Source organism: Nannobrachium achirus (genome assembly GCF_963921795.1).
Source record: "Nannobrachium achirus genome assembly, chromosome: 21".
Taxonomy (NCBI): domain Eukaryota; kingdom Metazoa; phylum Chordata; class Actinopteri; order Myctophiformes; family Myctophidae; genus Nannobrachium; species Nannobrachium achirus.
Window position 1 is genome coordinate 34,289,961 of NC_137828.1, and position 14,984 is coordinate 34,304,944.

General features: G+C 43.5%; 1 protein-coding gene across 2 annotated transcripts in view; it reads left to right on the forward strand.

Moving 5' to 3' along the window:
* The window catches only part of arfgef1 (ADP-ribosylation factor guanine nucleotide-exchange factor 1 (brefeldin A-inhibited)), a 90,868-nt gene that overhangs the window by 63,681 nt on the left and 12,203 nt on the right, over positions 1 to 14,984 (forward strand). For both annotated transcript variants that reach the window (XM_080752060.1, XM_080752059.1), the window contains 13 exons: positions 905 to 995; positions 1,271 to 1,311; positions 1,438 to 1,607; positions 3,064 to 3,215; positions 5,887 to 6,059; positions 7,016 to 7,176; positions 7,596 to 7,726; positions 8,353 to 8,482; positions 9,275 to 9,410; positions 13,562 to 13,700; positions 13,903 to 13,963; positions 14,122 to 14,281; positions 14,396 to 14,535. In XM_080752060.1, the coding sequence (XP_080608186.1) occupies positions 905 to 995; positions 1,271 to 1,311; positions 1,438 to 1,607; positions 3,064 to 3,215; positions 5,887 to 6,059; positions 7,016 to 7,176; positions 7,596 to 7,726; positions 8,353 to 8,482; positions 9,275 to 9,410; positions 13,562 to 13,700; positions 13,903 to 13,963; positions 14,122 to 14,281; positions 14,396 to 14,535 (1,685 nt within the window). The remainder of the gene's footprint in view (positions 1 to 904; positions 996 to 1,270; positions 1,312 to 1,437; positions 1,608 to 3,063; positions 3,216 to 5,886; positions 6,060 to 7,015; positions 7,177 to 7,595; positions 7,727 to 8,352; positions 8,483 to 9,274; positions 9,411 to 13,561; positions 13,701 to 13,902; positions 13,964 to 14,121; positions 14,282 to 14,395; positions 14,536 to 14,984) is intronic.

The window sequence follows — 14,984 nt, forward strand, 5'->3', positions numbered from 1 at the left end:
GTGTCACCTTTAAGGTACAGACTGTAAGGATCTGGCATTTGTGGAATGAGCAACCCAGTCAAACGTGTGGGTAGCGCCCCTCCAAAAATTGTCAAAATGGCCTGGCAGGCCTGCAATCTGTTCTTTTGGTGTTCACCTTTGTTGCTTGGTTCATTTAATTATTGCACTCTCCCACAGTAATAAGGAAAAGAAAAAACAACACACATTTGTTCATTTTAAGCTCAGTGTCTGGGAAGCCCAAAACAAGAGTAAATGCCAGCAGAACAGTACGGTATATTGCAAAGTTTTGGTCGGCGCTACCCACATGTTTGGCTGTGTAGCTCATGCCTAGAATGCCCGATGCTTACAAGCTGTACCTCGTTGTAAAGGTGACGAATCAACACAATACAAATTGGTATTATTTAAGGGGATATAATGGACCGAATTCAAGTTTATTTTCTTTTTGTGCTCGGTTTATAATGGTCCGCCCACACCAAGCACGATAACTAAATTATATGTCATTGCTGTTGGAAGGAAAGCTCATTATGTCCAAAACTGTTACTTTTCAGGATTCAATACCTTTTGATACTTTTGTGTGACACTGTAGTATGATCAAGTATGCCATTCATTTATGGGGGAAAAAAACATTAAAAGTAAAAATATGGAGATAAGTGGGTTCTTCCTTACTGCGACGATATATAATACTATATATGATAACTATTAGGATAATTTTGTGAGCATCCACTTTGATGTTAGCATTGTAGTTGTGGTCTTGTCTCTGCCATCCACTTGAGTGAGAGCAACTTTTAAAACAATAGGTTTATTGTTATAGCTGAGTTTGTTGTGGTTATCCCATTAGTCCAATATCCTTGCAATCAATGACGTCACCTCTTTGTGATTGGTAACTTTCTGCTTTGACCTGTAGTTGGAGGGACAATGGACCGTAAGCAGATGGCCTGCATCCAGGAATCCATAGGAGAGACCAGCTCTCAGAGTGTGGTGGTGGCTGTAGACAGGTACTGTAGTGGTCCTGGATGAAGAATTATACTGGATATGTAGCTGGAGTTATCTTTTTTCTTTCTTTGTATAATACCTGGAGCTATGCAATATTGCCTTTTTAAGTGGGATGAGAATTCACTTGAATAAACCAATAGCAGTGTAGCTGACAGTGGACTGTAAATGAAGAAAATGGTCATGCACTAAACATTTTGACTAAAGTGCTGATCTACATTTTCTTCAAAAGTGGCTGCATATTTGCCTTTATATAAAGGTTTTGGCTTTTCTTTTTCAGGATATTCACAGGTTCTACGAGACTGGATGGTAATGCTATAGGTGAGACATAATCTGATATCTGGATCGATTCCCTTGACACTTTTCATTCCTGCAGTTCATGTGGGGTTCATGTAAAGACACATGTTCTGTGCTCATTTTCCAAATGTGCTCTGACCTCTCTGTCAGTTGACTTTGTGCGCTGGCTGTGCGCTGTGTCCATGGATGAGCTGGCCTCACCCACACACCCACGCATGTTCAGCCTGCAGAAGATAGTGGAGATCTCCTACTACAACATGGGGCGCATCCGACTGCAGTGGTCCAGGATCTGGGAGGTCATTGGAGACCACTTCAACAAGGTGTGTACCTTACACTCAACTTGGATGGGAAATGTCAAATGAGACTTTGTTAGGTTAATCTAGTCTAATCTAGTCTTTACTAGATTTACAGGTATTGGCATTCATTGAATTTAGATTTCCTCAGACGTATCAGTCTGGCTACGCAAGCGTATTGTCAATATTGTTTCCATTAATCAATATTGCCAGTATGACCAATATTGTCTAGACCAGTGATATTCAACTGGCGGCCCGTGGGCCAAATGCGGCCCCAGCAGAACTTTCTTGTAGCCCCTGGAGAACATTCCATATTCCAATGTAAAAATAAATGTAACAAATTATTATTGGGTGGTTGGTTGTACAGGATGACCATTTTGAATGTTCAGCAATTTCTTTTTTCATCATGGAGCTGGGTAGCTTGGCAACATACAAGAGCTCGAGTTCTGAGTGCAGTTCATCCATCCATTTAAAACCATTTCTGGGTCTTGAGTGGATGTTGTCCATTTGCCCCAAAGAAATAATTCACCTGGATTGTGTCCATCTTCTCCATCATCATTAACTTCAAACACATCTTGTGCTCTTATCAGTCGGGTACTCAAAATAAAAGCAAAAGCCTTCTATTCATACGAACATGTAAAACACTTCACCTTGCCAGCCTGCCTCAAATACTCTTCCTGCAAAGACACTTCCATGCCAATTACCCATGCAGAACATACTGAAATACTGTATCTACTTATTTTCTTAATAAGCCTTTGCTCTATAAAGGACTGGCACAGAACACATCAAATGCATTAATGCAGCATGAAGCAGGGCCTATAAGTTACCATAGCCTTATGGACATACATGTCCATTGTTGTCTTATCGGACACAGCGAACAACAAACCATGAACCGGTTAACCATGAACATTTTTCGTTAATTTCTGTTGTCACAGTCTTGTGGCCCCTGACTTCAATTGATTTTACAATTGTGGCTGCCCACTGCCTAATCTATTTGAATACCCCTGGTCTAGAATCTAGTGAAGTCAGACACAGCAACATTTCACTGCAAATACTGAGCATGTGACATATAAAATCTCTTGAATCTTTCATCGATATCGACAAACAAATTCCTGGACTGAGCTGCTGCTTCTCGACCAACCCATCCAACCATGTGAAATGAGGACACTGATTAACGTAAAGTGCTGCCAGGAAAGCTTTCTATGCCTTTAGCATTCAAGGACTTATCTCTAACTGAGCACATAGTGGCTGCAAATGGAGTTTTGTACTGTATCTTAAAGCAGTCATTTATCCTGTTGCAAAAGGAACTTATTGAAGAAATATTTTGCTCTAATTGGAAAGTGGATGATTTGCTTGCCTGTATCAATTAAGTACTGATGCTGCCTGCTCCGGAAAAGAAGCTACGGAAGCATTACATCTTTAGAGGGCTATGAAAGCATTTTGAAGGTTAAAGCTGTGTTTTCTTCTCATCCACTCTGCTCAGGTTGGCTGCAATCCAAATGAAGACGTGGCAATATTTGCAGTGGACTCCCTCAGGCAATTGTCCATGAAATTCTTAGAGAAGGGCGAGCTGGCCAATTTCAGATTCCAGAAGGACTTTCTGAGGCCTTTTGAGCACATCATGAAAAAGAACAGGTAGTGTGTGTGTGTGTGTGTGTGTGTGTGTGTGTGTGTGTGTGTGTGTGTGTGTGTGTGTGTGTGTGTGTGTGTGTGTGTGTGTGTGTGTGTGTGTGTGTGTGTGTGTGTGTGTGTGTGTGTGAGTGAGACACTGAAATGTGTACTGCTGTTGTGTGGTGTTTACAGACATAAGGCCTCTAACGTGGCCTTGAAGGATTCATAATAGAGGGTATGCGCGTGACATCACTGTAGCTGGAAGTTATGTGGGAACACGCCTACTGAATGGCAAAACACTAAGTTCTGCCATTGACAGCCCATACATCCAAACAGAAAAGTCCTATCTGATTGTATTAAACAAAGTTAAACTCATCAACATTGTGGCTGTACTGAAAGCTTGAATTATCCTCTTTCTATCTGCAAAGTTTTTGTTTCATAACAATCCACCATAGGCATGTTATGAGCTACTTTCTGTCAAGACATTCTGTGCAGGGGATTATTTTTCCCCAAGTGTCAGAGTTTGGAAGCACTCGTTTTCAACAACAGAACACCCTGCTGCTTCCTGCATTATGTGCAAATTAGAAACAGGTGGTATGCACTATGCAGGGCCTTTGAGTGATTTGCAACTAGCACTTCAAAACTCCAATGCTCCATGCTGTTCAATGTTTTGCCACTCAGTCTAGATTAGGGGGGCGGGTCCCAGTGGACGTGCATGCCCTCTATTCAGTGATGACTCTTGCACTGTGAATAGTTGTATAGACCTCCGTTAGTCAAAAACACACTGCCCTCCGCCATCATCCTTATCCTTTCTTCTTTGCCTCTCTCTCTCTCTCGTCTCACTCTCTGTCACTGAGTAACCACAAGAGCCCTAGCCTCCCTATTCTGGGCATGTCATAGTAGGCAAACATTCCACAAAAATAGGCGATCTACAAGCTCACAACGCACCAAAGCATGTGATGAGCGTGTTGATGTTTTGATTTATGCGATTTGTCATGCATCAAAGTATTATGGTTTAAAGGACAACTTTAGTTTTTTACAACAAGGGTTCATATTTTAGATTGTAATTAAAGAATATAAAAGGTGAGTGTTAAAATTATTTCATTTACTTCTTTCTATTGTTTTAGAGATTCCTATTTCAGTGGTTGGGGGCATGCGTACAAGTGGCTAAATAAAATATGTCATTTTACACAGAATAAGCCCATTCCCAAAATACAACGCAACCTTTCATGGTTGGATGTGACTTATGGGGGCTAGAAGTGTTACTGTAAATAGCAATAAAGAAACTGCTGGCTTATTGTGTCTAAAAATACATATTTAGCCACTTGTATGCATGCCCCCATGCCTACGCACGGTAAACGCCATAAAACAATAGAACGAAGCAAATGAAAACCTTTTGACACTCATTTTCTCTTTTCTCTAATTACAATCTAAAATACGAACCCTTGTTGTAAAAAAACAAAGTTGTCCTTTAAGTGCTTATGCATCTTTTTTTTTGCTTGTTTGCACAGACACAAGCAGTAGGGCCACATTTCGAGTGACCCATCTTTCTCCAAATAAAGGATCCGCATCGGACCCAGTATTCTGGCATCGGTCGGGCTCCGCTCATTTTTAGTAGTAACAATGTAGTTACTGTATGATCAGTTTACCTGAAAACAGTGTTAAGTGTGTTGTGAATGACTCATAAGGCTCATTGATGCTGATTAAGCACATTTTCATGCCTTAGATTAAATGAATGAAATCTGTCTGTGCCTCCTTCTTTCATTTCCCCCTTCCTTCACATCCTTCACCTTTCTCTTTCTGTCCTCCTCTCTTCTCCTACCGTTGCTTCCTTCTCCCTCCTGTCTGTCCCTTGCTCCTCATCACGGGTCAAAATTAAAAATTTTGCCACGTTCATACAAAATGAGTGGACAATAACATTACCAGAAACACATAAAGAGATAGCCCTGAATGACCAATTGACCATAACAGTTCTGTAACTCTGAGAGTGTTCAAATGGAACCAAATGGACCCTTACAGGTCCATTTGGTTCCATTTGAACACACTCAGAGTTATGGTGGTCATAGCAAATAAAAAGAAATTGAGAACCACTAGTACTAGTTGGACTCCTAATGTGCCATAGTGTCGTAGTAAATGAGTGTCATACATCTACTGAAGAGAACCTGGAGACTTGACATTCAGTAATTGGGTCTTATGATCAAAATAAGTACAAGAAAATCTTAGATTTGCCACAAACAAGACCCAAGTTTTTGCCACGCTTCCAATTTGTTTATGTACATGGACTTCCCACACCCACTCTTGCTGATATGAACAATAAGGCCACCACACGCTTAGCACTCTCAATAATAAATGACACTGATCATCCTCTGCATCGCTACTTCAACCTCTTGCCATCAGGGCGAAGATACAGAACCTTGAAGTGGCACAAGGTTCGGTTTAGCAGGAGTTTCGTCCCCTCAGCCATTGCTGCAATCGCCCCATCGTTAGAGGGTTTTCTGTGTATAGTGGGGTACTGATGATCTGTCTTTGTGATATGTTTGTGTTATATGGTTATGTGGTGTTTCTTTATTTGAACAGACTGTGAAGACAAATTTCCCTTCGGGGACAATAAAGATTATTATTATTACAGACATATTGATGACCCCTGCTCCTCATGTCCGCCTCTCCATCCCTCTCCATGTGCTGTGTGCTCCAGGTCTCCGACCATCAGAGACATGGTAGTGAGGTGTATTGCCCAGATGGTGAACTCCCAAGCAGGCAACATCCGTTCAGGGTGGAAGAACATCTTCTCCGTCTTTCACCTGGCCGCCTCGGACCAGGATGAGAGCATCGTTGAGCTGGCCTTCCAAACCACCGGCCATATCGTCAGTAAGTGTAACACTCCGCACACAAACATACAGCACACACGTACTGTGTGCACACAGTTGTTGTGCAGTTTAGATCAGGCGTCTTCAACGTTTTCAGGCCAAGGACCCCTTAGTTAAGAGAGAGAGATGAAGCAGGGACCCCCACAATCTGTTTATAGATATAGTTTCATTGTTTGACAGCACGATCAACAGTGTATTTTGGATTCATGTTGATGTGTGTTTTCAGATATTTAACCACTTGAACGGTCAATACTTAATAAACTTGACCTTTCACTGTACTTGGTCTGCTCTTTTCCCCCTCCAAAGCTTTTTGCTGCGAGGCTTGCTACGAGCTTGTAGATCGGCCATTTTTGGCTAAAGTTCTCAGAATATGGATAAGGAGTTAATATAAGAAAGGGGGAAAAAACAAGTTACTATCACACAAAGATTTGGAGGACCCCCCTGTAGTAACTCTGAGGACCCCCTAGGGGTCCCAGACCCCCTGTTGATGACCCCTGGTTTAGATCCTTTCGGGTGGAAAATCTTGTCCACAGCGTGAAAAATACAGTAATTTACGTTACCCATCTGTGTCTAATTACTGTATTATGAAGGCAAAGAAAGAGAACAGATGGAAGAGTTTGAGGAAGTGTCATTTAATGACTAGTTATTAAACTTATATTAAACTGTTAACCTGCAAGAACATCTACCCACACACATACACCCCTATTTTCAGGCCCGTTTCAGAATTAATGGGGCATTTTTACTTGTCGTTTTTACCTGTGTATTTCTGCCGTATGTTCTGTAGATTTCCACAAGAGAGACACACACATACTCACACAAATGAATACTACAGCCCAGAGAATTTCTGCTATTATGCTGATGATAACTTCTGCCTGTCTTGTAGTGAAGAACGTGAAATGATTGTGTGCTCCACCTGTCTTTAATCTTTTTCCCCTACCCCTTCTGTCCATCTCCCAGCGAATGTCTTTGAGAAGCACTTTGCGGCCACCATCGACTCCTTCCAGGACGCGGTGAAGTGTCTGTCAGAGTTCGCTTGCAACGCCTCTTTCCCAGACACCAGCATGGAAGCCATCCGCCTCATCCGACACTGCGCCAAATACGTCTCTGAACGGCCTCAGGTCAGTGTCCACCGCCAGGCCTCATTCAACCAGCCGGGGTTGTGGGCTGCCAGGGGATTACAATGATGGACGGCTGAATCCAGAACAATATTCAAAATAATTTACTGCCCCGACCCGAGATTCCCGAGATATTCCCGCTGGTCCAGGCCGCCACGCCCGAGATTCCAGAGATATTTGTTGTATTTCATTTAATCGACAATCACAACGGTGCCGTTCTGCTCCAAAAGTAGGAACACTTCAGGTGGTTAATTTGCCCGGATGTATGCCTGTTATGACATGCCCAGATTAGGAACACTTCAGGTGGTTAATTGCCTTTCGGGCAGTTATGAAAGAGCTAATATAACACCTTTATTGATCTTGCGGGGGAGAATTCAGTCTACAGTGAAGACTGATGAACAGGGCTCTCGCTTCTCTGACAGGCCTTCAAAGACTACACCAGTGATGACATGAATGTAGCGGCGGAGGACCGCGTGTGGGTGCGGGGGTGGTTCCCCATTCTCTTCGAACTCTCCTGTATCATCAACAGGTGTAAACTGGATGTCAGAACCAGGTAGGAGGGCTTCAACATTTTTTTTTTCCACCTGAAAACGAAATGACAAGAAAAATATATTTATAATATACTTAAAGACGTGAGTGATTTATTCCCCCCTAAAACATGATTATCAGGTATTATGATTAGGAGGGAGATTTCTTTTTTTTTTAAAGTGTACAGAAAGTGTTCAAATTATGTTTTTATGGAGCCACCTCCACCTGTTCATTAAATTAAGTATACCTGGTTTTCAGATGGGTGGTGACCCAGCTGAAGTTAGCCACACCCACAGATGTTGCTGAATGGTAAAAAAGTGGTGTATTTCCATTGGGCCTTTTGACTCGGAGGCTTTCAGGAAGAAACCAAAAATACCCAGGAAAGACACATTTGCATATTATAACCACACCTGGGAGTCTATTAGAGTAATGTTAACTCCATAGACACACTCAAAACAGAAAGAAAGTGCAAAACTATGGCACCACCTCCTTAAACTCCAGCGTAGGTTCACAGAGCATGAATGCGTCTCTTTCAGCAACTTCCAGCTTCATACTAATACATTCATTGGTAATTGCAGCCATTATTGTATACTCTTATACACCGTTTTCAAAATGTTAAAGGAAAAGCATGTGTGTGTGCGTGCTTACCAGGGGTCTGACGGTGATGTTCGAGGTGATGAAGACCTATGGCCACACCTTTGAGAAGCACTGGTGGCAGGATCTGTTCAGGATCGTCTTCAGGATCTTTGACAACATGAAGCTGCCTGAGCAACAAACCGAGGTACATGGCATCACCCAAGTGACCCGACGTTTGTAGCTGCCACAAAATCTACAAAGCTACAATCCCAGTTGAGATGGCTTAAATTCCAGATTAGAAGCTACAATACTACAAAAGTGTTCTTTAATCATTTCCTCACCTTTGCTCACCACCACACAATTCCCCCTTGTAGTGGGGGAAAACACATTATATCTGTCCGCTAGTTCCATGTTTTTTTCTTTTTTTATGGCTTTTTTATTTTCATTCATATTTTTCTTGTTTGTCCAACACATCAAAATGACATCACAAGCTCAAGCTTGCAACTATTTAACAGCGATGCTGCATTGCTTTGTAGTGTGTATCTTTGCTGTGCCAGTGCAAACGCAGCATCAGTTCTACAATAGATTGAAGTACAACACAGCATCACACACACTGAAGTACACATCACACCTACTATGTACAAACTGGGTTGATGATGATGTGGCTATGCTGCCATATTGGAATTCTTGTTTTTTAACAGAATTTAAACAAGTGTGTGTGTGTGTGTGTGTGTGTGTGTGTGTGTGTGTGTGTGTGTGTGTGTGTGTGTGTGTGTGTGTGTGTGTGTGTGTGTGTGTGTGTGTGTGTGTGTGTGTGTGTGTGTGTGTGTGTGTGTGTGTGTCTACTGCCAGCCTCTGTTCATGGTCATGAAAATTGATGGTTTTCATTTTAATACGTGGCTCCAGCATTGAGAGCATCTCTGCAGTGTCATAGTGATGTACTGCAGTCAGAGGCTCATTCAAAGTGGGATTGTGTGCTGTGCCATGTTCTCCTCAGAAAGCAGAGTGGATGACCACCACCTGTAACCATGCACTGTACGCCATCTGTGACGTCTTCACGCAGTACTTTGAGTCGCTCAACGATGTTCTCTTGGACGACATCCTGTCCCAGCTGTACTGGTGTGTGCAACAAGGTAAGCACCTTGGAAACCAAACCTTCTAGTGAGCAGTGTTTTTTATCATTTAGACCTGAACGCAAATCTGTGTTACTTTAGATTTTAACCACTTAAACCATTCTTTTATGCTTTAACTATTACAAAATAGCAGATATGCCACGCTGCGAGCTTGTAGATCTGCTATTTTTGAAAAATCGTGAAAATGTGTGCAAGTCTTTGAATATTTTTAACCTGATTCTAAAAATCCCTTCTAAATCTTTCTTCTAAATCAGTGGTTCTCAAACTTTCATGCCAAGGACCCCCATCTCAAAATATGTTGTTCCAGGGACCACCCAGAAGCAAATGAGTTACAAATGTTCGCCTGGCACTCTGTGCCACGCTGTGAGCTTGTAGATCTGCTATTTTTCAATAGTTAAAGCATTAAATCTAGGCCTAAATGGGTTAATTTCATTGAGCGTCGAAGCTTAGCCAATGCATACAGATGTAGGAGTGTGATATATCCAGGTTTGTCTTACATGGGTGTTTTAGACATTTAGCTAACGCTCTCATGCCTGATTTATTGCGCACAAGTTCCTCGGTCACCTCTGGTCATCCAGCTCTCTACTCCTCACCATCTAAACTCCCCATCGCCCCCTACTGGCCAGGAGTGGAATTGTATCCCCAAATCGCCTCACCAATGCATTCCATCCAAGTTAGGACTGTTCCTAGGTTAAATAATCCATCTATCAAACGCTCTGTAGTTTTATCAAATTTAATATCAATCCCCCTATGCCCCCTAACCACCGCTGGCTTCTCCAACCAGCATTCAGATGTTAACTTTGGTTTATTTAATGTCCGCTCTCTAACTGACAAGGGGCAATTAGTGCAGGACCAAATCTGTGACCGCACGTATGACTGTCTCTGTCTGACTGAGACATGGCAACATGTTGATGATTTCTCTCAGCTGAATGAGTCTGTTCCTCCTGGGTTTGTTTACACCTCGCTTCCTCGTAGCAACGGCAGAGGGGGAGGTGGTCTCGCCATACTACACCGCGAGACTTGGAAGGTCTCAGCTGTTGCACTGCCTGTGTCCCTTTCATTTGAGTCCATGGCTCTACAACTAAACGGACCCACACCAACTGTTCTGGTCAACATTTACCGCCCACCCAAACCAAATGAGGATTTCATTGATGAATTTACCACATTTCTCACCCACATCTGTTCACTCTCACCTAATATAATTCTGGTTGGCGATATAAATATTCATATGGACAATACTAAGCATGCTCTCACTAATGACTTCAACTCCTGCCTGGACAGCTTTGGTCTTAAACAGTATATTGATTTTCCCACTCATGATAAAGGTCATACTCTGGACCTAGTCTGTTGCTCCGGTGTAATTCCTTCCAACTGTTCTGGTGTCAAACTCTCCATCTCCGACCACAAGCTTATTTCATTTAATGTAAATCTGACCCTGTCCAAAACCAAACCGCCACGTACTATGTCCTTCCGTAATATCAGAAACATTAATTTACCAGAACTCACAACAGGTATTGACAGTTTCCCCATCAGCACCCCCCCATGCAACCCGGATCAACTTGTTTCCACATACACTGATGGTCTCCAAATTTTGTTAAATTCACTTGCCCCCCTCAAAACCCGGACTGTTTCATTTCACCATTCTGCTCCGTGGTTCTCCCCTCATTTACGCCAACTGAAAGCCAAAGGACGTCAGCTGGAGCGGCTTTCCAATAAAACCGGACTGACTATTCACAAGCAGATCCATCATGCCCATATTCTACAATATAAAAACGCCATCTCCTCAGCCAAATCTCAATATTTTGCAGACAAAATCACTGCTGGTGCTGGGAACACCAGGGCCCTGTTCGCAGTGGTCAATAACTCACTCCGCCCCCCTGACTCACTCCCCCCACACTTCTACTCCACTGACCACTGTAACACCCTGATGTCATTTTTCAACACAAAAATAGTCACTATTCACCAGCAACTGACCCATCATACGTCCAGCTCTCCACCTCCTTTCGTTCCCTGCCCTCCCATTTCGGTACCCTTTTCCTGCTTTCAACTCCCCTCTGCCACAGAATTATCAAAACTCATCCGTAAATCCAAGCCATCCACCTGCCAACTCGACCCAATGCCAACCTCCCTCGTTATAGCCTCCCTCCCCTCTCTGCTGCCCCTGATAACTGCCATCATCCATTCCTCCCTCACCTCTGGTTCCGTCCCATCATCCCTCAAAACCGCAGCTGTTACACCATCACTGAAAAAACCTGGTCTAGATCCCAACATTTTCAATAACCTCCGTCCCATTTCCAACCTGCCATTTCTCTCAAAAATCCTGGAAAAAGCAGTAGCATCACAACTCCAGGCCCACCTCTCCAACAATAACCTCTATGAACAGTTCCAGTCCGGTTTTCGCACCCACCACAGCACAGAAACAGCTCTTATTAAAATTACAAACGACCTCGTGGTGGCAGCAAATTCTGGTCTAGTATCCATCCTCATCCTCCTCGATCTGAGCGCCGCATTTGATACTATCTCACATTCCACCCTCCTTGACCGATTAGCTTCCATTGGACTCTCAGATACACCCCTAGACTGGTTTAATTCATATCTCTCTGGCCGTACTCAGTTCATTCAGTTAAAATCATTCACATCCCATCCATCCCCCATCTCCTCCGGTGTTCCCCAGGGCTCTGTCCTTGGCCCCATCCTGTTCATTATCTACCTCCTCCCACTCGGACTGCTATTCCGCAAATATAACATTAATTTCCACTGTTACGCGGACGACACCCAGCTCTATGTCTCCTCCAAACCCTCTTCCAACTTCCCACCCTCCTCCCTCAGTGCCTGTTTACAGGAAATCAAAGCCTGGTTCACCTCAAACTTCCTCAAACTGAACAGTGATAAAACCGAGGTAGTCCTCATTGGTTCCAAATCCACACTCACCAAGCAGCCCAGTTTCTCCCTCACTATTGACAATTCCTCGGTTTCCCCCTCCCCTCAGGTTAAGAGTCTGGGTGTCGTCCTCGACAATACCCTATCATTCCACTCCCATATTAATAACACCATCCGGTCTGCCTATTTCCACCTCCGAAATATCAACCGTCTCCGCCCTTCACTCACCCCCAACAGTGCTGCAATCCTGGTTCACTCCCTCGTCACTTCCCGCCTGGATTATTGTAACTCCCTCCTCTATGGTCTCCCCTAAAACCTCCTCCGTAAACTCCAACTGGTCCAGAATGCTGCTGCCCGTATCATCACCAGAACCCCTGCCATCAATCACATCACCCCTGTTCTGTATCAACTCCATTGGCTTCCCATCAAACAACGCATCAACTATAAAATTCTCCTCCATACCTTCAAGGCCATCCATAACCTCGCTCCTCCATACCTATCTGACCTCATCGACATACACATTCCCTCCCGGTCTCTTAGATCTGCCTCTGCCATCCAACTGACCCCCCTGACAAACCCTCAGCCTGTGTCTCCACCATGGGGTTACGAGCTTTCAGCCGCTCTGCCCCTCACCTTTGGAACTCCCTACCCCCCGACATCAGAAACTGTGAATCACTCCCCACGTTTAAAACCCACCTCAAAACCCACTTTTTTAGGCAGGCATATGCCTGACCTCTTTGTTACTCTGCTGCTAATTGTTCTGTTTTTATTGTGATTTCGTGATTTGTTCTAACTTCTGTTTTTATATTGTATTAACTGCTATTTTGTATTATCTGCTGTTTTTATACTGTTGTACGGCGACCTTGAGTGCTTTGAAAGGCGCCTTATAAATAAAATGTGTCTTGCACCGAAAATGGCTGATCTACAAGCTCATAACGTGTCGCAGCATGATGCGTTGTGAGGCTATAGATTATTCCTACGCATTTTTATATTGTTGCTGATGTACTGACATATTATCTTGCTTATTATATTGATGTATTACCTGCCTATTGTAGTCGATTTGGATTAAAAGCGTCTGCTAAATGCGTAAATTGTAATTGTAAATTGCAGCCAGGCATTTTCAGTGTGCAACTAAGTATAAGTCAGTTATTATCCTCAGCCATTTATGAGGATTGGGTCTCATTGTCTTGCCCATGGCCATTTTGATAGGACTCAAGGAACCAGTCCCTCATTTTTCACCACAGCCTTTCTCCCCCGCACCACCTCTATAGATAATGAACAGCTGGCTCGGTCCGGAACCAACTGTCTAGAAAACGTGGTCATCCTCAATGGGGAGAAGTTCAGCCCGGAGACCTGGGACAAAACGTGCAACTGTATGCTAGACATCTTCAAGACCACCATCCCACACACGTAAGTGTCTAGCCACATGTCTAGCCGTGCACCTGCTTTGTGAGCGTGTTAGAGCTTGGTCTTCAATATGACAAACCACGGCCTTAGCTGTTGATGTGAAGTAGAGGGAATGTCTGTCCCTGATTTTTAATCTTGGTAAACTTAAGCAATGCTTAAATATTTGACTCCTTGATGAATGAATGACCTCTGCTCCATTCCTCAGGCTGTTAACATGGAGGCCGGCTGGAGCCGAGGGAGAGCATTTAGATCTATCAGACAAACTGGTGAGGAAACCAAAAAAAATGATATTGCTGTTTGCACTTTGATTTGCAAATGAATATTCTCTTTGTCCTTCTTAAATTTGACATACTGTCTGAACTACTGGGTTATACCGGTACTACAGACTAATGCTGTACCTGTCCTCTGTCTTTGCTGCTGTCAGGACTCCATTTCCCAGAAATCTGTGGACATCCAGTCCCGCTCCGAGGACCAGCAGTCCATCTGCAGCGCAGACCGGGCCACCACAGAGAGCCGCCGACAGAGCCAGTACAGTTCTGCATCGGGCATGTACGAAGACGGCCCCCGAAACAGGACCCCCACAAGTCAGTTCCTCTCTTGACTCAATACTTAATGCTTAAGTTATGCTTTGAAGACATAGTGCCTTGTGAAGTGAGACATAAGTTCTCAACTGTCTGTGTTTTGGGCACATTTCACAGAGGTCCAGGAGCAGCGTTTGTTCTCAGCCCTGTTGATAAAGTGCGTGGTGCAGCTGGAGCTGATCCAGACCATAGACAACATTGTCTTCTTCCCTGCCACCAGTAAGAAAGAAGATGCAGAGAACCTTGCCGCTGCCCAGGTAAGCACTACTCACCACCATTCACTTATCAGAACTTTGGTATAGTACTTAATCTACTTATGTTACACTGTACTAAATCAAATTAATAACACAGCAGAATAAAATGCTGTAAAATAGAACCAAATCTGGACCCTTGCAGGTCCATTTGGTTCCATTTGTACACTCTGAGTTAAGCAGTAAATTAAAGTATAAATTGGGGTGCCAGCGATACAAATCATATTAAAAATGGGGATCCGTGGCCTAATGCAGTGGTTCTCAAACTTGGGGTCAGGACCCCAAGTGGGGTCCCCAAGGTATTTTGTGGGGTCCCCAGATGATTAGCTTAATGTCATTTTTTTCCCTCACTCAATGGTAAACAACTCAACTCACAGTATGTGTATACATGGTATCTGCACATTTCTAAAGTGACAATTTAAGGACTTTCAAGACCGTTTTAATGCCAAACTGTC